We start from the raw sequence: 26286 nt of genomic DNA, 5'->3' as shown, positions 1-26286 counted from the left end.
AGAAATTCGTCAGTGCTCCCCTCCCAAGTGACCTTTTTATCTGCACGTTAGAGGGCACTGCACTTTCCCCCCGATGCTTCGCTGCAGTGAAATGCCGCGTAGTAGTCGTAGTAAAAGTTATATTTTTAAGAACTGGAATTCTTCGAAATTAAGTGAAAAAAATCTAAAAAAATGTGTTGTGCGGTCATTGGTGACTGGGCTGAAACCAATACGATATCACGTAACCCGGTTTAACCATGGGTGGCTTAAACCCACGTTTAAACCCAGGGCCTCAGGTTCTGGCTTAGTGCTCCCATCCTGGTGCCACAAGACCATCTCGAGAATTTGGTTAAATTTTACTTCGTACTGCATGGAGCGGTGGCACGGTGGTTAGTGCATTTCTCCGTGATGAGCAACATTTCAGAATCAGAATATGTGTTATGCCGGAGGAATCCGATGAGCTATGAAAGCTCTTTTTCACACACGTCCAGTACTGAGTTGGTACCGAGTCGATACCGGGCACCCCACCTTCAGGGACCTGTGTTGACCGGCGTGGTGAAGTATGGTTAAACAACCCCCATAACTGACACAATGGAGACATTCATCCATTTATTGAAAAAGAGCTGAAAATCACTTTTTTTTTTCACGTGGACAATGCATGTATTACAAACACAGGGCTTCGTTTCTCACTATATATTTCCTGGGTCGCTGGTAGACCGGTAATAACCATGTGAACGGTAGCCACAGCCATAGCGAAAAGTATACTCGATGTGGTGTGCCGGATGTGAAAATATTTTCGTCCAACGAGGCCGATATTACGCCCCGTGAAAAAAAATATGGAAGTGTTCAATTAACCGAGCGATCGTGCCCTTGTCCACCGCCCTTCCCGCGCGGCGACAGAGCCGACGACAGGGACCGAGATCACCCCATGGCGCATCGCCACGATCGTTCTGGGCGTGCTGCTTGGCGTCGCGCTGCTCATTCTGTTGGCCATTGCTGCCTACCGCGCCGGCTCTCGCATGCACACGGCTCGCTACGGCATCGAAGAGCGCAACAATCCGGCCCGCGCCTCCGCCAACGCCATCACCAACAGGAACTACAGGGTGCTGTGACCCCCCCCCCCCCCCGCCTATTGACCCCACCGGCAGTCCGGAGGTCACCGGTGCCGTCGATGACGCCCTGCAGTGCCACCCTGCCGTGCCATCGATGACCCCGGGGACATCGCGTGAACGTCAACAGCGTAAAGCGGGACTTGCCAACAAGCTTCGCTTTCGAGTGTAAAAGAAATGTCAAACGTGGTACCGATGCAATGACAAAGATGACCCCGATTAGCCTTACAGACTGTTGGGGGTGAGCATTGTTGGTGAGCAACTAATAAGGTCCAGGGTCACATGTAGTTTGGAAAACACCATGCCATGCTGCCTTGGGTCTCCCCAGTAGTTATGCTCCTCCAGAAGCTCGTTCACTTAAGGTCAAGTTAACATAATGGAGGCCCAGGACCGGTTCACATATCAATTTGTCATCAATGCGCATGACTTGGAATTGAACTAGGGTTGCCAGGAAAGTAGCATGGTGTAACTGCACCACCATTCATTTCCCCACGCCACAACGACATTCACATACATCACAGAATAAAAAAAAACCCACTGTAAATATATACTGACACACAAAGACAAAGATCCAGACATAGCCATAAAAGACTTTCGTTAGTGAATAGCATGGGGCACACGATGAGGTGGGAGGCCAGCACCACTCCCGGCTGCCTTTGTCTCCCTTGTGGCAATGTTTTACACACCACACCAGGTACTCATTTGAGGCCGAGTCGACCTAGGGGAGGCCCAGGACCAGTTCATGTAATCAGCACTGGTGTTGGTCGTGAACGGGAATCAAAATCGGGTCGCCGGGATCGTAGCACAACATGCTGACCGCTATACCACTCCTCACCACACTATATCGAAGACCCCCCGTGTAGCCTTAACAGACTGTTGGGGCAAGTGTTGCTAGTCAGCACCTTACACTATATACGTATACACACTAACACACACATACCAAAAATAATGTAGAAAATTAAAAAACACGCATACATGTTAAATAAACTACATTATCTTTCGTACCCCCCCCCCCCCACGCCTTCCACATCTATGTAAACCAGCAGCATTTTCTTAAATAAGCACTCCTGACTACTGTTGCCATCCTTGGACTCATAAGCAGTTTCGGCTTGTGCACGAATGTGGAAGGCCAATGGACTAAAATGAATTTTATTTTGACGTGGAGAAAAAAATATGGGGAAGGGGATGTATTTATTTAATACTCACAATTTGTATGGGAGACCTCCAGTCCTCTGTTTACTTTGTACACGTTTTAAATGCTTATTGGAATGTCTAGTGGCTCCTTTTTTTATATTTGTAAAAAGAAAATAAGAATATCGGGAGAGGAAAAACGCAATGTCCAAATAACTCAGGGGCCTTCGTTGGCTTTGGGATTGGCAGTGATGGCAAGGTTGATGAAGTAATTCTATAGCTCTGCTGCAATTATTTATTTACAGAACATTCTCAGTCCATCTTAAAACTAAAATAGCATTGAAGTATGTTTCATATCTGCCTCTCAGTGAAATCCCACCACACATTAAACACATTTTTAAAAACATAATTCGAAGCATGTAGCTGTTATACCCCCTCCCCCACCCCCCCCCCCCGTTTCACTTTTATCTTATTGACACACTCAAGAATATTTAAAGCTTCCGTCCATCTTCCTCGCTGGCTCTCATGGGCCGCTGTGCTGTGCGAGTTACTTGTTTTTTTATGAAGTAACTTCTGGGAAGTAAATGTCCCTCTGCGAAAAAAAAAGCCAAAAATGAATATCTCGACGATTGTGAAATTATTCAGGAAATTGGAAAAGGTCAAAAATCCTTTCCCTGCTATCGACTCCCTGACAGATTCAAGTCGAGACTCTTAGACCTTCCTTTTAAATCCTTTATATTAAGTTCGCTTGCTTGCTTGCTTGCGTGCTTGCTTGCTTGCTTACGACCGTGCAAATCTTTCGGTCGTTTTTTAACCCACTTCCCGTGATCCAATTGAGCTGACATTTTCCACACAGACTTGTTGTGCGTGACAATTAATTTTCGTGAAATTTTTTTCCCAAAATTTTACACTGTTTAGGGAATTTTTAAAAAATATTTAATTACCAATTGCTTAATGCTGGCAGACAATCATCTGACAAATAGGTGGCAGCCATCTCAAGCCAGAGGATGAGAGGACTCTAGCCGCCACGCATATAAAGGATTTATTGTGAAAAACTGTTTTTACGGGTTAATTTTTCTCCTCCGCCTTGCCTGGCTGTCTCTTCTCATTTAAAAGAACTATGCACCTTCATTATTTTATTATTTCCCTTCCACGTGACTTTACCGAAAGAACCAAGAATACGAATCCCTGCAGTCACGAAAGCTTTAAATCGAAAGTCATCATCAGCTTTGATCCAACTCCTCCAGGCTGCCGCGACAATTGCCGTGGCTCCGACACGCAAGTTCACCTCGTCGGGTCCATCTCAGTGGTGGTCATCTTCTTGCGCGTTTTCTCCTTTAGCTGCCCACTCCATCATCACGTCGCCACCACCGGCCAAACATCCTTGTGTGCGACATGCCCCTTTTCATGCCCACTTGCTTCTTCCTTACCAGTCAGGACGATGTCTCTGTTTTTTTTTTTATTTCTGAACGATGCGTTGCCGTTTCTGTCTCGCAGTGCCATTCCAAATGTGCACTCCTTCAGGCTTCTTTGAACAATGTTCTTTTTTTGTGTTCTCGTCCATTTATTACCCAGCATCCGTGTTTTCAATTCAGGTTATATATATATATACCAATGATTATGTCACACTGTTTTGTGAAGAATCTTGATATGCGGTTGGTTCTAGTTTTATTATAAATACAAAATGGTGTTGTTTTGCATGTACGTTCTTAAATCTTCGTAACGAAAAAAGGAATCAAAATCCTTATTTTACTACAATGTTAAATTCACGTCAAGCGCGGATAAACGAACGTGGTGGTGGATAAAGTAATTGTGGATGCAGAATTTTCAAGAACCAAAAGCATCGGGACCGTATTGTCCGAGTTTACAAATATATTATTAGCATTGGCCTCACACGAAAAAAAAACTCCCGGGGTCACAAAATGGGCCCATCCATTACGGTTGTTTGGGGATTTCCAAATGCAGGTGGCGCTCCGCAGATATAACCAGATCGAAGGAATTAATTGTCGCGCGAGGATTTAAATTAGGGCCCACACCTGGCACTGAGAGCTTGCAAGTCCCACGGCAGATCCATCTGTTCCACCTCCGCGATTCCTCGGCGTCTCTTTATGTTAACGATGAGACATTGCATGCTGGCATTCACTTGTCAGTTAACCTTGCATCAAAGAATATGTAGCAAAATATGACATTTAACTCGAAGTTGGCTCTTCTTTGAAAGAAAGAATGGGCAAGGATTTCACTTGTGACTTTCAGTGTGCGGCCAATGTGAACTTTTTTAAAATTATTTGCCTGAATTTTTTGTTGCCAGGTACAAGCCAAATTTTCTGCGGAAGCAAAACTGTAAAACACATTCCTGCGGAGGGAGCTGGTAGGAACGTTGGGTTGCTCGGTCAATGGCCAGGGTCAACGGCGGCGTGGTGTATTCCGAAAATATGGCCGACTGTGAGGGCGGGCACAAGCCGGCGTGAGTAGGTTAAACGTTGAGTTTTATAAGGGCACCACGGGGTGACCAGCCCCTCCCCACCCAGCCTCAACCCTCCCACCCCCCACCCCCACCCTCCCCACCCAGCCCCTCCCCACCTTCCCCACCCAGCCCCTCCCCACCCTCCCCACCTAGCCCCACTCTCCCCACCCAGCCCCTCCCCACCCCACCCAGCCCCTCGTTGCACGACGGACACAATAATCCCCTGTGGGCTGGTGTAACCAGGAGGTTCCTACTAGTATAAATTGGTATGTGCACGGAAGATCACGCAGAATGGCTCATTTGAGACATTATGCAGCTCAAGCCGAACCCTTAAAATAGAAAATGTATTACAATAAATAAAGCCAAAAATCTTAGCCGTACTCTAATCATCTCTCTCGTATTCACCGATGAAAATGTTAAGGAGGAAAACAAGCCTTATTGTTAGTGGGGCAATTTCAAATGACCTAGAAAGTTGTACAATGACCTTAAGTACTCATCACAGTGAAAGCAAATGCTAAGCAAATGTCATCACATAAGCATGCTTATGTTTATGCTTATGCTTGGAAAACAACTCCGTACGGTCGACAAGATAATTACATTCCCAGAAACATTCATTTGTCATAATGGACTGCCATGTCAACGGAATGGCCAAATTTGCCCAGAATTGTAAACAATCCTACAATTTTGCTCATTTGAACACGAGCTATTAATGGTACGAGATGTGTCCATGTAATGGGTTTGAAACAATAGCGATTTATTTGCAGGTTGTGTATAAAACCAAGATGGAATTTTCACTCATTCTGTAATTTAATGAAAATGAGACTTTAATTGGCAAACTAACAAAAGGTCCCCCGTTTATTCAAGTAACTTCTGTCTCGATTTTGGTGAGTGCATCGTCTTAAATGTGTCAAAAATGTGTCAAAGTGTACTATTGCATATGACGGTTGTGTAAACAAAGCCAAACAATAAAATCTGGGTGAAAAAGTGGACAAACCACGAAATGGACTGGCACCTGAATACACGTCTGGCATGCGCGTTTAAGGTGTGAACCCAGTAGCTCCCTCAGGTCCTCCGGCACTGGTCTCTTGGTTGTTCCGAAGGCCAGGACTCAAACACTTCTGGGGAGGGCAGCCTTCAGCTGCTGTGGTCCTCGTCTTTGGAACGGTCTGCACGAGGATCTGAGGGCATTAGAATCGGTGAATGTTTTCAAACGACATCTTAAAACGTAACCTTTATAGATTGGCTTATAATTAGGTTGCCCTGATTGTGTGATTATTATGGTTTTTTTTATTATACTATAAGCTCATTATGTGTGTCATTTTTTTAACGTATCATTCTTTTTGTTGTTTACATTGTGTCAGTCCCTTCATTTAGTCCTGTAAAGCACTTTGCATTGCATTCTTTGCATGAATTGTGCTATATAAGTCAAGTTTGATTTGAAAAGTCACATTCAGGGCCAACTCCATACTTATCCAACACATTAAATCGGGTCTCATATGTACGTACACAACAATATGTTTTGCCTTGGAACAGGTTTTGATGTGAGTTTGTTATACCGGGAATTAAGAAGGCTTGTGTCTTAATGGGCGCAAATTGTTTTCAAATCAAGAGTGAAATTGACGTGTATCATTTAGAGAAAGACTTCATTAAAACTAATGAGGGGAAGTTTCAGCAGCTTAGAGAAAATATGTCATCAATTCCCACGGCGTAACCCCATTGACTTTATGCACTTAAAAAATAAACACAGTGAAACTCCAGGAGTATAAGCTCGTTAGTTCAATTACTATATTGTTGAATTATACTATCATATTAAAAGCATGCTTGTGTGGCAGTAAAGATTGAGATATCATCATCGCTGCAGTTGAGTGTCTTTTTTTGTAAATACGGTTAAAATCCATAAGAGGTTTTTTGGGTTAGATCATGTAAATATATAAATGTGTCGTTAAAACCAGCCACCACCCGACACAGCCAACTAGTAAGGGTTGTCACGTAAACAGAACGTGCCAATTTGTCACTAGTACAGCACACCGGTGTGTTGGAAAGCCAAGCCACAACACTTACAATCTGAGTACGACGTTTCGCCAGTAATTACAACTAGCTTCATCAGGCGACAGCCAGATTCGTGGAGAAGTCCACCTGTTTCGTTCCTTATAAAGGCGTAGATGTGGTGACCACGCTCTTGCGCAAAGTGGGTGGGGATTACCGAGTCAACGTAAACTCTTAGACATTCGTAGATTTGTCAGAGAGCCTTTCCTTAAAAAAGTTACTTTCCATGCTGGATATACAGCGTTTAATTAGCGTTCTCCAACAAAAGTTGAGGTCATCATTTTTTTTCTTATTTGACACACACGCTTGCGCAAATGGCAGCAGCTTCCATCACAGTCAGAACGCCGTCGTCGCAAGATCCGTGGATAACCTTGGTTCGTGGACAGACTTTTACCAATGTGTGCGCGCCATTGTCCGTCTCGCATTGACGCAATGGAAGTAGGCGTTAAGGCATTCGTTATTTTCGCCCGTCTGTAAGAGGGAGTTAGGGGTAGGTTAAGTCACAATTACTTGTGGAGACGAACGGTGCTTTAATGAGCACAAATCTTACCGTGCCAGTTGTGTTGCTATTAGGGACGCTTTCCTCGATAGACAACCGGAGAACATTTTAAAAAACGGTTGGTCAAAACTTTGCAAAAAAAATCCCCCAGTTGATTAAATTGGCCTCTTAGCCCATTGAGATGATATTACCACGCCATGGCTGCTGATGATGATGGAGTGACTTGGGTCTACAGCGGTCACGCCTAGAATCCCATGCCTGGGGAGGCACGGGCACCTGGGCAGGGAACCAGATGAGTCGGGCCTGGTCCCATGGGCACTGGGCCTCATCTTGGTTTATGTTCAATTATTAAAACATAAACGAGAGGTCGTGACACGTTGCTCACCTCTTCTGATGTTATTTAGGGAAATGAGGCCGCGTGCCCCTGGGGCCAGACTTGCCTCGCCTGGTTTCCCTGCCCAGACTACTATGCATCTGTGGGTAAGGGAATCTCGGCATCACCAGGATAAGCCAAAGTCACTCCTCATCAGCCATGATTTATCCACTTCTGGATGGTCAAACTTACATCTTATGCTGGCACATATACTCCCTGCGTTCCTCTTGCCGTGTCTCAATGTTATTTGCAGCATGACAGTCCAAGCCTGGTAGTAGACCACGGAGCTGCTTTAGAGATTCGATTATGAGACTCCACATGTTTAAATTAAGAAAACCATATAACATGTTTAAATTAAGAAAACCATATAACAATTGAAAACGGTATTCCATCTCATATCTAAAACTCAATGATCCAGAAATTAAAAGACGTCTAGACCACAACAAACCATTCACCCCAGAGTGAGTGTGGCAATTTCTAACCTTAAGTCTGCATCTCAAAGCTCTGATTGTGGGTTTATAGTTGCCCACAAGGTCTGAACTCAACGTATTCATCTCCATATATATAAAAGGCAAAGTTGTGAATATGCGTGTCTGTTCAAAATGTTTAGCGTACTTCCCGACATGCAACAAACTGGAAATTTGCAGATTTGAAGCTTTCGTGACTGCAAGGAATCATCTTCTTAGGTTTTTTCGGTAAAGTCACGTAGAAAGTAAAATAAAATAAAAACAAAAATCACGACGTTTCGGAGGCAACACAAGTCTCCGTCATCAGGTGGGACCGTCACAGCCAGATTAGCTCAACCCAATTAGTCTCTATGGTTAAGGACATGGTACTATCTTCTGATGACATCCTCGTCAGCTTTGATGTAGTATCTTTGTTTACCAAAGTCCCAGTACCGGACACCCTAACAATAATTGAATTCTGATGCACCTGCGCTGGTTAGGCATTGCCTCACCAACACCTATTTTACCTGGAATGGCACCTTCTACAAACAGAATGAGGGTACCCCTATGGGCTCCCCTTTGTCACCAGTTATAGCCAACATATTCATGGAAAAGTTTGAATCAGACGCCATCCAGACATCCACCCTGCGTCCTTCCCTGTGGAAGAGATATGTGGATGACACTTTCGTCATCTGGCCACATGGCCTCCCAGCATTGAACCACTTCTTGGACCACATCAATTCTAGACACCCATCCATCAGATTCACCATGGAAGTGGAGAAAGACGGTAAACTACCATTCTTGGATATTCTGTTTGAGAGGAGTCCTGACGGTTCCTTGGGACATTCTGTCTACAGAAAAGCCACCCACACAGACTCCTACTTGAAACCGGATTCCCACCACCACCCATCTCAAAAGAACTCTCTCATCAAAACGCTATACCACAGAGCACATGGCATTTCTGACAAACACCACCTGACCGGTGAATTAAGACATGTACATCGGGCCCTCAGGATGAACGGATACTCTGACCGTACTATCCGCCAAGCTGTCTCTCCCACCACACAGAAACAGCCACATGAAACTCCGACCAAAACCATCACGTTACCATACATAGCTGGCGTGACCAAAAAGATCTCCAAAATTCTAAACAAACATAAGATCCAAGTCCGATTCAGTACAGTGCATAAAATCCGTGATCTGATTCCATCTGTGAAGGATGTCGTTCCTGACTTACAGTATCCTGGAGTCTACAAATTGAGTTGCATTTGTGGTGATTGCTACATTGGAGAAACGAAACGTCATGTTTCTGATCGTGTCCGCGAGCACAAGTCAGATCTGAAACACGGCAGAACTGATTCTTCTGCCGTGGCCGATCATTGCTACAACTCGGTGGGCTCTCATGAAATTGTCTTTTCCGAGACCAAGGTTCTATGCAAACCTCCCGGCTACCATCAAAGGTTTGTACACGAAGCCATACAAATATACAAACACAGACATAATTTCAACCGTGATGATGGGTACAAACTTAGTAATCATTGGAAAGATGTTATCAACCACGCAAAAAAGACTTAATCACAAATTTTTTGGACCATCTTATCTGACAGGCACTATTTTACTGTACTTTACCGAGTGTTAACATCCCCAGTTATTTTAACAGTACTCTCTTCATTGTTCAGCCAGCATTGGTATAAACATGGGCATTTTCGTTATTTTGTCTATCATGTGTATCAGACCCCCACCTCCCCCTCTCTCTCCATTGTGTTGGCGTGTGCAGTAATTGGCCGCTTGCGCACAAGCGCTTCCACGTCCGTCGCCCACCCTTTTGGCCTCGCCCCCCCCCGCCCCCCACTCCCTCCCGATACGTTCCATTCATTGGCTACCATAGTCTGATGAGCTTCCCCTAAGTTTGTACCCATCATCATTTTCGTTCTTTTGTCTATCATGTGTATTAGACCTCCCCTCCTCCTCTCTGCCCATTGTGTTGGCGGGTGCAGTGGCTGGCCGCTTGCGCACAATCGCTCCATTGTGTTGGCGTGTGCAGTAATTGGCCGCTTGCGCACAAGCGCTTCCACGTCCATCGCCCACCCTTTTGGCCTCGCCCCCCCTCCCTCCCGATACGTTCCTTTCATTGGCTACCATAGTCTGATGAGCTCCCCCCTCCCTCTCCCTCCCCCCTCAACTCGCTTTTAAGGGATTACATCTTGAATCATTGCCTCACTTGATACAGCTAATCTGGCTGTGACGGTCCCACCTGATGACGGAGACTTGTGTTGCCTCCGAAACGTCGTGATTTTTGTTTTTATTTTATTTTACTTTCTACGTGACTTTACCGAAAAAACCTAAGAAGATGGAAATTTGCATGTGGGCAATTTCCAGACTGTACACCATTTAAAAAGTATTAAAATACACTTTTGCTTTTTTTGGGGGGGGGGAGCTCAATAATGCATATATTTTTTGCACGGCAAGTGAGCTGTGACGTCAAATCTGTCATGTGACCCGCGCATGTGGCAGCGTAACGCATTGTAGTGTAGCGGTTAGAGCGCTGGGCTACGAACCTGGCGACCCGAGTTCGATTCCCGCTCAGGGCCACCACCGGTGACGATTATTTGAACCGGTCCTGGGCCTCCCCTAGGTCGACTCAGCCTCAACCAATTAACTGGTGTGGTGTGTGAACATCGCCACTGGGGAAGCCGGGGTAGTACAGTTAGGCATTCATGAAATCAACTGTCGTTGTCAGCCACCATCCGGCTAGCTCACGTGCAGTGAGCTGACCTCACTGGGACCCATCTGCTGTGGTGGGCATCCTGGGGGTGAATTCCATCCTTCGGCTGCCATTGTTGTCAAGACTTTTGGCCCACCATCTCTTCCCACGATGCGCCTTTCCCAAGCCCAGTTACATTTCGTTACAGTCAATATGTGAGCGCTAATTTGCTTTCGTTCTCCAATCCATGTGTTCCTCTCACCGTGTTCTCATTTTACTTCCCAGCAGGAGTCTCTTTCCATGCTTCTTTGCTCACTGTTAAGCTTTTGTTCCATTTTCCCCATCATACAATGGACGTGTTTATCAATGGACGCATTTATTAATGTTCATGTTTATTATCCATATACCGCAACAGGCAATGCTCACTTCCTGAAAACCTCTTTAGGCTCGTGGATATAATGCTTGTTAACAATAAATAAACAGTAGGCACACAATTGAGAGGCCACATCTTTTTTGTGATTAATACATTTTAATTGTTATTCAAAAACCCATTGTTTGCAATATGTACATGGCACCTTAAACTATCCTCACATTAAATAACGGCACCTTTTTTCACAGTGTTCTATACTTGACCCATTCTCGCCCGCAATTGCTGTGCAATTAAAAAAGGGGGCATTGCATGTGCAGCCATTCCAGATATTTAAAACAGCACGCATGAGCCTAATTAGCTTGCACAGAGCATACCAAGCGCATGAAGAGCACTTAGCGCGAAACTGCTTCATCTGTCGTTGAACAACCGCGCTCTTTGCTCATTCACGTGCCGGTCTTTCCATTTTAAGGGTGCCTGCCGCGTGCGGGCCGTCATGCAGACACATTTTTGTTAAGTTTCACGACGAAGATTTTAGTTGCCTTACAACCGACATTTTTTTGTTTTTGCACGATTTATCATCCGAAGACTAAAACAAAAAAGCTAGAGGAAAACATTTGAATGTTTCGATTTGTTTAGAAAAACTAACACTAAACCCCAGTCCACAGCTATGCTTTTTTCAAGAGCCATTTGTCCAGTTTTGTATCCAAACTGTACCTGAAGCAAAGATATCTACAAAGCAAGGCCAACCGGGACGAGAGAGGCGACGTTTATAGTGAAAATGCCAAAGCTCGCGGCTATGAGCCGGCAATTTCCCGAGGATTAAAAAGCAGACTAAATGTCAAACCTTTGAGTACGGCGTCTGTAACACCGGTCTGACAAGAGTGTGGGGAACATCATGAGGCTGCTGCTACTGCTGGGCAAGAAGATACTCGCGAGAGGGTGGTGTTGGATGGCAGCGCAGACACTCTGACACCAGTTGTAGAGAGGTTTCCACGGACGTACTCCGAGACGGAGGTAAGTTAAGGGCTTTCGCCAGGGATTATTAAAGCTGTTACAATATTACACAGCAGGGTACACAACTCCCAGGGGGGCTAGGGGTCCTACTCTGAGTCCGGGTCCCTGCCGGCTAGCTCCGGTCTCTCTCTCTCTCGTGTCGGATCGTGGACTCTGCCGACTCCACCGAGCGGAGAGAGAAGCACTTCTACGGCTACCACCGGCTTCTCCCCAGACTCAACTCTTCGATCCCTCTCTCTACCCACTGGTTCCCTCTTCACCCTGCTTACTCTACCCGTTCCCACAGTGACCCCGCTTACGTCACGTGGTATCCCTTAAGTACCCTAGGAGACATGACGTCATCGCACTGAACGGCACACCTGACGTCACGTCTCCATTTTACTCCTCTACATTTGCGTGTGGGACGTGCGTGGCGATCGCATTGCTGGGGAGTCTGTTGTCGCTTCTGGTGCCATCCTGGGCATAGGACCTCCTGGCACAGCTGGCAACAACCACCACGATGATGAGACGCTGGGATGGGCACAGACCGTGGGATCAGCCCGGACGGAGGATCGGGAGGACTGAACTCAGAGGGTTGCCTCTGTGCCCGGAGGTGTCTCCACTTTTATGTAAGCTCGGCGTCACGCAACCTTGCTCTACATTGGGCTTATATAATGAATGTCATGTAAAGTTTCCTCTTCCGCGAATTTATGCGGAAGAGAAAGTTTTTGGAAAAAAATTCATGCATTTTTCATGGCTTATGTAACGCTGTGCAACGTGCGTTTGTTTTATGATATAATTAGCGGAACGGAAGGCAGCTTACATAACAATGGCAATTTTTCACATTGCAAACAATTACTTGTGCCCTTTCTTGAAGTATACACATTTTTGTGCTATTAACCCTTTCGTCAATTTGGGGGAGTTTTTTCCATACAGCGAGCCCCGAATCGGGACCCAGCTTTACACTACGGGACTGTTCGTAACGGATCGTCTTTTCGGGAGTGAGCATTGCTCCCCATTACCAACGGACATACAGAGTGCGCAGCCATCCCAGATATTTGAAGGATTTGATAAACCATTTCGGGTCTTAATTGATTGTGTTAACGCTTACGGTGACTTTGAAACCGCATTCCATTTTCTTTTCCCCCCTCCTCTTTTCCGAACAAAGATGGACTCGTCCATCTGGCCAACAGCCAAATCGCTGTCTGTGGTGCTGACGTTAGGAAAACCCGCAACTTTTTTCAAATTTTCTTGCTGTGGATTTCACACCTGATGATGATTGCGAGTGTTGCAGTCGAAACGTCGTGAGAATTTGTATTGTTTTATATTTTTATTATTTTATTATTTCCCTTCTACGTGACTTTACCGAAAGAACCAAGAATATATGCAGTGAACGCATAAGCGCTTTCAGCCTCGTTTGGAGAGACTTAATAGCAAATAAAAAAAAACACGGGCGGTTTTCTTTTTTCAATGGGACCCAGAGGAAAGAGAGATTATGATGTTGTCATTAACTATGGAGGTAAATATACGGAAGAGGGTATAGGTGGGGTTAGGGTGGTCGATGATAAATCAGATTAAATGGGAATTGATAATTGTTTTTTTACTCTTTTATCTGGCGCCAGATAAAAGGGTTAAAACAATTATCATATTTTGCTACTGGCAAAGGAGGTTCCAATGGTGTAAATGCTTAGCCCTGAGCTCTCATACTCTGATGGTGCATTGTCTTTGAGTTGTGCGCCTTTTGGCGTCATTTAGTCCAACACCATGTGAGACTAGGCTCTAAGAAAAGCTGTCTCGGGTATGGACCAATCAATATCAAGGACAATGCATACATTATCAGAGTTGTGTTTTTTGTTTGCATTCCGACCGCAGGTATTGTGGTCAATGCAAACATGAATTCTTGTAAAAAAAGGTGTAAGTTTTGTTGACAGATAAAATGGTAAAAAAACAATTATCATATTTTGCTACTGGCAAAGAAGGTTCCAATGGTGTAAATGGAAATTATGGACTTACCGAGACACAATGTCACCAGCGCTGCACGCACGCACACACAAATGCTTATATATATGCACACACATTAAAGTACATATGAGAATAACTGTAGAAATAAAAAAATAATTCTACGATACTTTTTTGCGCTTTAAAGTGCAGTTGCGTCAATCGTTTAATGCTATCTACAATAATAAAGCACATCTGCATCTAAGGCATTAGAGAACTTTAAGCAAGTGGTTGAAATTCCACATTTCTATGGTGGGGAGCAGCTTTTTTTCTTTCTAAATACAGAAACTGATTCGTCCCGCAAAGTGGTGGCAAATTTTACGAATCCTGGGGCAATATTGATTGATGGTGATTGATGATGACAATGGTGATTGGTGGTGGTGGCGGCGGGAGTGGCGCAAGTTAAATCTTTTATTTATGACCAGCTGAGAGTCCGTTTCGGGGCAGACTTGTGCGAAGAAAGGCAAATGCATGATGATAATCAATGATGATGGATAGTGAGGATGATGATGACAAAGATTAAACTGTGGGAAAGAATTACACCCACGGTTTCACAACTTAGGGTCAGCCGTGCAGTCCTCTACTATCTGAGCTGCATCACATTCAACGTTAACGTTACACGTGTACAGGGCCAAACAAATATCTTCGCAAATCTTCATTCAATCCAGATCTTCAACCGCAAAACATTGCTGCCATCTCCATTGTCGACATCGGGGCAAATCGCCAAGGTCATGTGTCTTGACTTTGTTGTATGTAGTAGCAACCGTGCTAATCGGACGTGCAATGGAAGGACAACAAACTAAACACAAAAGGAAGTTGGAAAAAAATTAGTTTCAAATCTAAATGCATCGCTCCAGTGGCTTCCTAATATCGGAAGGAAGAACGTTCCAGACGGCCGCAGACGCGCATCTGAAGGCGCGCGATGCGGTAACCGTCGTCTTTGTTCGATGGCCAGCCAAAATCCGCCGCTGCGAGGATGACTGGAATGTCGTGCGATTGTTTACGTCCCTTGACGAGATCAGCAAGGTATTGCGGTTCATTTGCGGCGAGCACTTTGCGGTGAATATCTCGGACAAAGCTGGGAATCCGGCCCCGGCGAAACCGTTTCGCGTTTACCACCAACAGGTGGTAGAATGCCGGCGCTCACGATCGCCCACCTCCTCCTGGCGCCTCCGTCCCTCGGGGAGACGCGAGCGGCCCAGTCGGCGGGCCTGCGTCGCGGGGGTCACTACCGGCCCCCCAACTGCGAGGCTCGACACGGCAACGGCCGTCGTGGTGCCCCCTCGGGCTCACGTGACCGCGTGCGCGTGCTGCTGCGACGCCTGCACTGCGTGCTGCAGAGCCAGCAGCTCGAGTAGGCAGACGACGTCGTGCAGCAGGTGGCACCGGGGGAATAAATAAATAAATAAACAGCCCATCCCACCCCCTGCCGCTTGGAGCACCGAGCAGGTGGTGAGATGTTAACTAGCTCGCCTGGTCTGCAGGAGGCCATGGGTTCGATCCAGACCCTGGCGATGCCTGCTGTATATTTGGAGTTTGCGTCTCGCTCTCCCTGTGGTCACATGGATTTTTCTCCGGGTCCTCTGTTTTTTCCCCTACAAATTTTTGAAACATGCTATAAATTTGCACGTGATAACCCACTTAATTTGTGGCCAGGTCGCTTCTGAAAAGGCGCTATATTTCTCAGTGGGCCTTAGCTGTTAAATGTAAAAAAACTTTTCTCGTAATATGTCCGTTTCCACGATTTCGGATGCACATTTTTAAATGCTTTTTTTGAAAGACCTGGATAAACGTGTCGCGTAATCATAAAGTAGATCATGGCTTGTATATGTCGTTTGATGGAGAAGAGTCTTTTGAGATTCAAATAATATGCCCACAGTTGTTGACAAGTGAGAAATACTCATAAAATACCACGTCATCGTCAGGACTCAGACGAACACACTTATGTTTTTAATCCACGCTAGGATAGTGGTGGTGCATTGACTTATGTGTACACCGGACCACTGACTTATTGCATAAACAAGCCATGCTTTAAACAAGGCATGCTTTCTACTTTAAAACAACGCCCTATTTGGACTGTGAGGTCACCTACTTATTAAATACGCCTATCCAGTGACTCTTGAGCAGTGTTGGTGGATTTCATAGAAAGATTAGGCATGTAAGGATACATTCATTCATCCATCCATTAAAATCAATTGATGAGCTCATTATACAAGCATGGGACTGCGCTTGGAAGAATGGCTCGTCTACGATTTTTGTGAAAATTATCTACAAATTATGCCCTATCGTTGCATGAAACTTAAATGGAGTGAACAAACGAGAGAAAATGAGTAATAATACAGGCGAGATGATATAAATAATACGAAGAAACGGTGCTAGAATTGAATTGTGACCCCGAATCACGAGTCTATTGAATCCCTGGGAGAGATCAAATGTAGTATTAGGCTAAGTAGACACATTCTAGTATGAGCTCAGCCGAGTGTACCTCGGAGATCAGTGGCATTCGCGACGGTGGGGAGGTTGACAGTCCCTTTGCGGAAATGATCAAGAAACTGATCTTCACCATGAAGACATGCCAACATTTTCACAAGTGACCGAGGGCCTATAAAAAGTAATGTCACTCTTGATATACGGCATTCCAGCGGCGTAATACTCGCACCAAATATGACCGATGGAAGAAGATTTCCCAGCGGTTACAATTTTTAGTGACGAGTGCATTGCGACCACGAATTGCGACACTGGGGGAGGTGAATCTCAACATCGATAGTGGAGTTTGAGCCATTAAGTGTCCGACTCTAACCGGCAATGAGGTGGGTGCTTGCATTGGCTAGTAGAGAGCAAGTAGGTTTTTTTGATCGACTAATTGTATCGTGGCATATTTGTAATATGCCGCTTTTCTATGGGCACTGACGTTTCCTCGGAAGCGTTCATTACACAAAACAAGTATTCTAGATTTGAAGCTTTCGTGACTGCAAGGATTCATATTCTTAGGTTTTTTCAGTAAAGTCACGTAGGTAAAACATTAAAATTAATAAAAGTAAAATAAAATAAAAATCACGACGTTTCGGAAGCAACACAAGCTTCCGTCTTCATTTACTTGATACAGCTGTCGGGCTGTGACGGTTCCACCTGAAGACGGAAGCTTGTGTTGCTTCCGAAACGTCGTGATTTTTATTTTATTTTATTAATTTTAATGTTTTACCTACGTGACTTTACCGAAAAAACCTAAGAATATGACAAAACAAGTATTGCTTACCTGCGACATTGTCAGTCAAAGCGATTGAGTCTTGTTTGTCGAGACACAATTGAGTAAAGGGTCACTCTAAAATGAAATGAAACGGGGACCGATGGAATATTCTGATGATGAGCCACGTATGAGCTCCGACCTTTGACTCGGGTAAAAAAAAAAACATCCCACTGAAGATTTTCACCGTGGAAATACCAAAACTTTTCTTCTCATTTCTCACATTTTTGTTACTTGGACAGATTTGAAATGTTCGAAAAATGAATAAAATCACGGAACGTTTAAAAATTAAACGGTATCTTTTTGGGCAAGTTTAATTGCATTTTCCAGTGCAAGACAAAAAAAAACCACCGTCTTCACATACGAAACCAGTGTGGGCCTTTTTTTTCAAAAGGAGCATTGAAATTCAGCGAGGCTCTCCTAGCTAAACGGTGAAATCAGAGAAACCCACAGAGCGTTTTTCTCTTTATACACAAAAAAACAACGTTTTTCATTTTCGCCATCCATGTCCCGATTGTGCCATCAGTATTCGACTCCGAATCGTGCCATTCCGTAACTCATTGAAGCCAGAGCCGCACATCAGAGTAGGTAACGACCCCAATGTGACAATCAGCCTTTGTGCCTGACATCCTTCAATGGTCCAAGTCGATACTTTTTGAATTCTTTTGGAGGTCCATTTAAAGAGCATCAGTCAAGGCAACAGCGTTGGACGACCTCGGTTGGGAGATTGGATTCGGGTCTCCAAATATCTCATGCGTGCCACTTGCTCAGCGGGGGATACGCAAATGACATTACACAGAATTAAAGGCATTGAAGGTCAGTCGTAAATGTAAAAATGTGGCCTAAGTCTAACACTTTAAGATGTAAAAAAAATGTTTCGTGAACACTTTGGGGATAACACAACTGTTAAACAGACACTGTCAATATAATGTGCTTAACAAATTATTAATGAAACATTTTTTATTTACAGAAAGTGCCGAGAAGGCGTGTTTTTTGGGGTCAAAGGAATAGGTCACGTGCATCAAGGCAAAGTTGGTTCTTTTAGTTTGTGCTCTTCTAATGAAATGGAAACATTTTAAAAGGAGATTCCGTCATCACAGCCCCCACTCATCGAAAACCTCTCCACTTAGCCATGACGCATGTACGTACGTATGTTGAACTTCTTTTCGTACGTAGCCATCGTAGGTGCGATGGTAGAAGCCCATGAGCAAATTATTTTACAACCTTTTTGTCAATCTGCTGCGAGATGAAGACCTCCCAGGTTCCTGTTTTGCGGGGGTTGTTTGACCACACCTCACCACGCTGGTCAGTGCGGGTTTGGTGGAGAGGTCAGGACCAGTTCAGTGGTCACTCCCCACTTGTGTTGGCCATGGCCAGGAATCCGACTTGAGTCACTGGGTTAAAAGTCCGGTGTGTCAAACACTGCGTGACTCTCAATTGACGCATACTTGGGCAAAGCTTTATTGGCCCAATTGTGTTGGGCAGATGTGTTTCTCACTTTGTCAAGGTCTTCTTGCGTCCAAATATTCATAAAAAAAGGTTTACCAAGTCTCAAAACTTGTTTCCTAGGAGTGTTGTGCATTGGGATAATTGGACAATTTCCTTTTAAGCAGGATTTTGCTTTGTCTGGGAGGAAACCAGAGCATATATATGTACGTTGACCGTCTTTAACACCGTACTAATCGGAGGTGCAGAAAAACACACACACAGAGGGAGTAACACCTTATAAATGCCAACAGAAGCATTCACAGGCATATTTGGGTACTGCCATATTCTCACTACTTTACAGCCCAGTGGGTTTTGGGAGCGTGACAAGTTCCCAGTATCCACGAAGCCTGGTCTTAAAAAGCTCTGGATTACAGACTTGTGCCACATTGCTTGGCTATTCATGATTGTCTTCAAGGAAATTGTGAAGACCCCGATGTCATTGACATTGTGGGTTTTATTCAAAGTGGTGAACTCGGGAAGGGAATAATTAGTTTTGGTCTCCAGCAGCCGACTCCAATTCCTATCATCCTGTTTCCCACGTTGCTTCTTTCCAAGTCCCACAATTAAATTATGAATATAAAGTCTCATCTCATTTTCATGCGATGGTTCTACAACTACGCACAGCAGAACATATATGCAGCTTGTATTTCCACATACATTCAAGGCTACCTACCGAGGAGTAAAATACAGGCAGATTAAAAAAAACATTGGGTCAAACAGTGGGTAGGGTGGCTGAGAGGTTCAGAGCACTCGGCAAGCACCTGGGTTTGAATCCAGATTTCAGCCACCGCGATTAAACCAGATTCTCAAGTGTACAGGGTTGATGATCTCACCTGGATTATAAAAATACGCACAAATAAACCCAGCATGTTAAAATTATATTTTTCGCTAAATTTGGCTTACTCTTGTTGTGAATGTAATGTTTTGCTTTTGTGCAATTAATTCTCTTTGCATGCCATCTCAAAGGATGTGCCGCTAGTATTTGTAATAAAGACGCCTACTGAAACACTGCGATGACCCTAAGGAGTAGTTCTGTGCCGTCATCTTTCAGGGTTATTTTCCAACACGGGATGATGTACTACGAGTTGCAAGAGCTGCGGATAGAAACTTCTCAGTCTTGAAGCATTATGTCACGAACACAATTAGATCATAATTAAGTCCCCATCCTGCAATGAATGGGCAGGTCCCATCATGCTTTGAACGTAATCACACGTTTCCACAGCCCGGTACAGCCATACAACATTGTGCAACCGCTTACAGGCTCATACGCAGTATAATAAAACAATGCAGATCAGTGTCGTACCGTGGTTCGCATGCATTTATATTGAACTTCTTTCGCACCCGTACGTAGCCAATCGTGCTAATCGGGAGGTGCGAGGGAAGGACAACAAACTAAACACCCACAAAAAAAAAAACAATTCTCGGGAAATGGAAGGGGCCCATTCAGACCCTTGGGTCCCAGGTGTAGTTGCTGCTACGCACCAACGAACGATCACTCCCCGCCACTGACGCATAATTGCCTGGCCAACGGATCGTGCCGAGGGTATTACGCGGTCTTGTGTGACCAATCGCACAATTTACACCCAACACGTTTTTATTTTTTAAAATGCTGTTGATGATAATGGTGATTATTGCCGTTGTTGTTATGATTAGGTTACACTACGAGAGTTATTTTGGAGGTGTGGCTGCGCTTACGCCAGGGCAGTACATGATAATTAATGGCTTCCCCAGCAATCACTGGGGCCATGGTGTTGACGATGAGATTGCCAAAAGGTGAAGTTCCGATCCTTGCCGTACACGTCTGCGTCTCGTCCGTACATCTTCACCGGTTCGTAACTAAGCTTTGCGAGCTCGGTCCCTTGTGTGCTGTAGTTTTGGTCTCGCATAAAAGGGCGTGAGAGGAAGAACATTTGCCGACAACACAAGGGCTTGAGGGCACACAACACTTCTCCTTAATTCCCATCGTTTCCCCAAAAGAGTCTTAACACCCTCTGTTGTGATTATGATTGTGTTTGGCCAATTCCATTAATGGGTTTAGTTTAAACACGTAGGCGTTTGCCATGTGGCTGGTGCCATGTGGGTGGTTTGGCATGTGGGATAACAGCAGAGTGTCGAGTAAAAATAAAGACTCGTGCATTCCAGAGGATAACAATCAAAGCTCCGGCAGAGATAAATTCAATCCATTGCTGCGTTTCTATATCCGAGCCACCCCATAGTCTAAGCCAATAGCGCCTGGATATTCCCTGACGGTCTCCGATCCAAGCACTTACCAGGAGTAAATCTGCTAAGTTTCCAAGCTCTGACAAGATGAAGCACATTCATTGCGATTTGGTCAGAGGACAAATGCTAAAATACTCGCGCTCCACCTTGCATCAGCCGAAGAGTAGATCTAACCGAATTGTATTCATAGAGCGCAGCGGGCATTCGCTCAACGTGCTTGTGCATAGCTCACGGAACGACGACAGAATGGAATTATGCATATTCTTAGGTTTTTTCGGTAAGATCACGTAGGTAAAAACATTAAAATTAATAAAAGTAATAATAAAAATAAAATAAAAATCACGACGTTTCGGAGGCAACACAAGCTTCCGTCTTCAGGTGGAACCGTCACAGCACGATAGCTGTATCAAGTAAGATACATTCCAAGGAAACAGTCCTTGTATATATACTGGTTGAGGGTGGAAGGAGCCAAGGTAGGCCCTGTGTTGCCACCGAAACGTCGTGATTTTTATTTTATTTTTACTTTACTTTTATTAATTTTAATTTTTTACCTACGTGACTTTACCGAAAAAACCTAAGAATAAGAATCCTTGCAGTCACGAAAGCTTCAAATCTGGAATTATGCAGTAAAGTCACGTAGGTAAAAAATTCAAATAAATTAAATCACGACGTTTCGGGCCCAACACAAGCGTCCTTCTTCAGGTGGGGACAACTTAGCAAAAGCAGACTGCTCGGGGTACGCAACGCTACATCCCAGCCCCCCCCCACATTCACCATGCCCCCCTTCCCCCATCCCCCCGCGACTATATAATTACTCGTCACAGCCACATGAGACACACTTAAGCGGTGTGCTCTCGCTAAATTGTCCCCACCTGAAGTGTTGCGCCGAAACGTTGTGATTTAATTTATTTAAATGTTTTACCCACGTGACTTTACCGAAAAAAACAAACAGTATGAATCCTTGCAGTCACGAAAACTTCAAATCTCGAATGTAATTATGCAGTTGACAGGTGCATGCTAACCGCGGCGCGCTGCGCTACGAGTGACGATTATCCGAACCGGTCCTGGGCCTTCCCTAGGTCGACTCGGCCTCAAATTAGTAACTGGAGCGGTGCGTAAAAGCATCGTCACTAGGGAGACAAAGGCGGACCGGGCGTGGTGCCGGCCACCCACCCTCTCGTGTGTCGTTCTGGCCGTCATAGGGTGCTCGCTAAAAGCACTTGCCCCAACAGTCTGTTCATGCTATACGGGGGATCTTTGTCTTTGAGGAATGAGTGGCAGCTATCGTGGGGCACTTTGAGAACACGAAAGGGAAGCAGTGGAGGGATGTGTGAAGGGAGGAGAATGATAACCAAATAATTATAGATTAAATAGCTAAAGTGCTTGTTGTTTTTTTTAATGCGCTGCGCCACGAGTCCAGATTGACTAAGTTTGATCTCTCTTTTTTTTCTCGGGGATAACAGCAATGGGCGGACACAAAGACACCTTTCTTCTTGCGAGGCACATTCGTCACCACTGCACCAACAATGCTGGCCCATGTCAGGTACTAGAGGCGGAGAATTATTTAAAGCAGCTGCGTCTTCCTTTAAAGAATATGAGATTAATTCCTCGATTGGAGGTATTTCATCGTTTTGTTTAAATCGTCACCACTGCACCAAACAGTTGCCCATCGTTTATAATCCGACAGTTCGCTTTTGCCTCTTTGAACGTCTCCAGTGATTTCATCTGGTGCGGAAGCTTTATCTTACGGCGCAGGGCAAGCTCACGTCTCCTTTTGAATGCACCACAGGAGTTAAAATATGTGGATTCACCCGGACAAATGTGTCATGGAGCCCTTCTCGCCCTGTGAGCAACTCATTCGGCGAGTCGAACATCTGTCGTCCAAACATGAATTCAGCCCGTTCGCGAACGCGCGTTGGACATTGAACGTGAACGCGTCCCTGTCGAAAACAAGAGCACACGGAATGAATGCAACTCTACCCCGTCGCCTCCGATCAGCCACGGTTGGCTACGTACGGTGCGGCGAAGTTCGACGTACAACGGCGCACTGCTTATTGTTGTCGACAGCAAAACGCACGCAACAGCAACCACAAACAAACCAAGCAGCGGCATCGCTGCAGGACACGGAACGAGGGCATGCGCATCTATCGCCCGCCCGCTTCGGCGGGACGCGACAGCAGAACGCGCGCGCGGTCCGTCGACAGCGCGCGGAGGACGAGAACCGGGCTCGGTGAGGAGGTCGTTCATCAACAGCGCCTCTCGTCAAAGACAAAGATCGCCCACCACCTCTCCCCCCCAACCCAGCACTCCCACCCTTCTCTCCCTCGCTCCCTCCCATCCTTCCCACTCTTATCTCCCTCCCACCCCTCCCACCCCCTCCCACTCCCTCCCACTCCCTCCCACCCCTTCCTACCCCCTCCCACCCCCTCCCACCCCTCCCACCCCCTCCCACCCCCTCCCACTCCCTCCCACTCCCTCCCACCCCTTCCTACCCCCTCCCACCCCCTCCCACCCCTCCCACCCCCTCCCACTCCCTCCCACTCCCTCCCACCCCTTCCTACCCCCTCCCACCCCCTCCCACCCCTCCCACCCCCTCCCACCCCCTCCCACCACCTCCCACCCCTCCCACCCCCTCCAACCCCCTCCCACCCCCTCCCACCCCCTCCCACCCATCCTTCCCACTCTTCCCTCCCACCCCGTCCCACCCCTCCACCCCTCCCACCCCCTCCCACCCCCTCCCACTCCCTCCCACTCCCTCCCACCCCTTCCTACCCCCTCCCACCCCCTCCCACCCCTCCCACCCCCTCCCACCCCCTCCCACCACCTCCCACCCCTCCCACCCCCTCCAACCCCCTCCCACCCCCTCCCACCCCCTCCCACCCATCCTTCCCACTCTTCCCTCCCACCCCGTCCCACCCCTCCACCCCTCCCACCCCCTCCCTCCCACCTTCTCCCACCCCTCCCTTCTTTCCCTCCCTCCCCTCCCTTCCACCCCCTCCCCCCCTTCCCTTCCACCCCCTACCCCCACCCCTCCCACCCCTCCCTCCCTCCCACCTCTAACTCCCTCCCACCCCTACCACCCCTCGCTCCCCCGCCACACGTAGCCTGAACTGACTGTTGGGGCAAGTGCTCTCTCTCTCTCTCGCCTTGACAACGACTCGGAGCAACTCGTTGGAGCACTCGCCACGCTGTGCACTGATGCACGCACCGTCAGCATTTCCTGCATAAGGGGCCGTCCGTAAATGACGTCACGCGATTTTGAACGATTTTTGACCCCCCCCTCCCCCCCTCGTCACACGGCGTCACAAAAAGTCAGAACCCCTCAAATATGACGTCACAAAGCTCTGCCCCCCCCCCCCTCCAAAAAAAAAATAAAACATGCTTCAAATCGCTTTAAACTACTGTCATTGTAGTGCGTATTTAATGTGGCGCTGCACTCCGATGTTGTAGGAGAAAACATTTCTTAAAACGTATATTTAATTAAGTAGAACGTGTTGTCTATATTTATTTAAAGTTGCGCATTTTGATGTGACGTCACATTTCTCCCCCCCCCCCTCGTCACGCATCGTCACAAATGTCTGACCCCGCCCCCCTAGGTGCGTGACGTCATTTATGGGCGACCCCTAATACTTGTTCCACGTTTCCCGTGTGCTCTTGCTACACGTGTTTGGCTTTTTTGTTGTTGTTGTTGTTGGAACGATGGGGTTCGTTCTCGTCATTTACAGCTCGGACTTATTCTTCCAGACGTTCTCTCTTCACCCTCAGTCGTTCTCTCATTACCTAGCCACAGCAATCCCTTCGTAATGAAGGAGTGGATGGCTTCGTTTGACGTCACAGAAGTTGTGTTTTGCTCGTCCCCCCTCCCCCGAGCTATGACGATGAATTGGATGACGTCGGCAACATTGAATGACGTCGCTGAGCGATAAACAATCGTGAACAATTTCGATGCATTTTTTTTATAAAGAAAAAAAATGCCATTTAATTAGCGAGGAGAGCCTCATGAAACTTTTTTAATGAGTGTTGTTGTTTTGCATGCGAGAGTAGCCTGAGACGACTAGAGATTGTGATAATTAACGGAGTAATTGGCTGAAAGCAATTGTTCTTCTCACAATACATTAATTTAATTAAGCATGTAACAACCGAGTGTTTACTATTTACGCAATTACATTCCAGAACTCTATAACTGACAATGAAACGGTAAAATTCCAGACGATGAAGTACAAATGGAATTGGAACTCCGAATCGTGAGACTAATTCAAATAATTCCAGGCGCTACGAATAATTACTCGCCTAGGAGAAAACTCACAAAGACAAAGATCCCCCATGTAGCCTCAACAGACTGTTGGGGCAAGTGCTGTTAGCGAGTAGCACCTATAAATGCCGGCACGGCACACGAGGGGATGGGTAGCCAGAACCACGCCCGGCCGCCTTTGTCTCCCCACTGGCGATGATTACACACCGCAACCAGCTACTCATTTGCGGCCGAGTCGACTTAGGGGAGTCCCAGGTCCGGTTCAGATAATCGGCCACTGATGTTGGCCGTGAGCAGGAATCGAACTCGGGTCACCGGGTTCGTAGCGCAGCGTAGCGCTAACCGCTGCGCCACCGCTCCCCACGGAGAACCCACGCACAGAAGGAGATCGTGATCACACGCAAAGTTCCGCACGGACAGGTTCATGATCTCACTTGCTGTGCAGTGCTGATTTCTCCTCCACAGTGGGATTTAGAGAGATTCACAAATCTAAATTAATCGATAAGGGGTCGTCCATAAATGACGTCACGCGATTTTGGACGATTTTTGCCCCCCCCCCCTTCGTCACACGGCGTCACAAAAAGTCAGACCCCCCCTCAAATATGACGTCACAAAGCTCTGCCCCTCCAAAAAAATATATAAAACAGGCTTCAAATCGCTTTAAGGTATTGTCATTGTAGTGCGTATTTAATGTGGCGCTGCACTCTGATGTTGGAGAAAACATTTATTAAAAGTAAATTTAATTAAGTAGAACGTATTGTCTATATTTATTTAAAGTTGCGCATTTTGATGTGACGTCGCGTTTCTCCCCCCCCCCCCCACCATCGTCACACATCGTCACAAATGTCTGACCCCTCCCCCCCAGGTGCGTGACGTCATTTATGAACGGCCCCTAAACCCTTCCTCCACAAGGCACTTGAACACAGCCGTGTACCACCACGGCGACTGCTTCGAGCTTCTCCGATTCTCC

The 26286-nt window shown here is 46.2% G+C and overlaps 2 protein-coding genes across 2 annotated transcripts in view; both read left to right on the top strand.

The window, feature by feature from the left end:
• LOC144728576 (uncharacterized) overlaps window positions 1-1621 on the top strand; it is a 39758-nt gene extending 38137 nt beyond the window's left edge. Inside the window, exon 17 of the mRNA XM_078608105.1 lies at window positions 880-1621. Within this exon, the coding sequence (XP_078464231.1) occupies window positions 880-1091 (212 nt within the window). The 3' untranslated portion in view covers window positions 1092-1621. The remainder of the gene's footprint in view (window positions 1-879) is intronic.
• Window positions 1622-1709: 88 nt separating this feature from the next.
• The window catches only part of LOC144728493 (beta-1,4-galactosyltransferase 3-like), a 34061-nt gene continuing 9484 nt past the window's right edge, over window positions 1710-26286 (top strand). Inside the window, 8 exon segments of the mRNA XM_078607982.1 lie at window positions 1710-1714; window positions 11939-12002; window positions 12005-12072; window positions 12526-12743; window positions 15238-15466; window positions 20498-20617; window positions 23185-23257; window positions 23260-23294. Of these exon segments, the coding sequence (XP_078464108.1) occupies window positions 1710-1714; window positions 11939-12002; window positions 12005-12072; window positions 12526-12743; window positions 15238-15466; window positions 20498-20617; window positions 23185-23257; window positions 23260-23294 (812 nt within the window).

The sequence above is a fragment of the Lampetra planeri genome, chromosome 29 (genome assembly GCF_965212315.1).
Source record: "Lampetra planeri chromosome 29, kcLamPlan1.2.h2, whole genome shotgun sequence".
Taxonomy (NCBI): Eukaryota; Metazoa; Chordata; class Hyperoartia; order Petromyzontiformes; family Petromyzontidae; genus Lampetra; species Lampetra planeri.
Note: the sequence above shows the minus strand (reverse complement) of the source record. Positions and strands in the feature narration are given on the sequence as shown.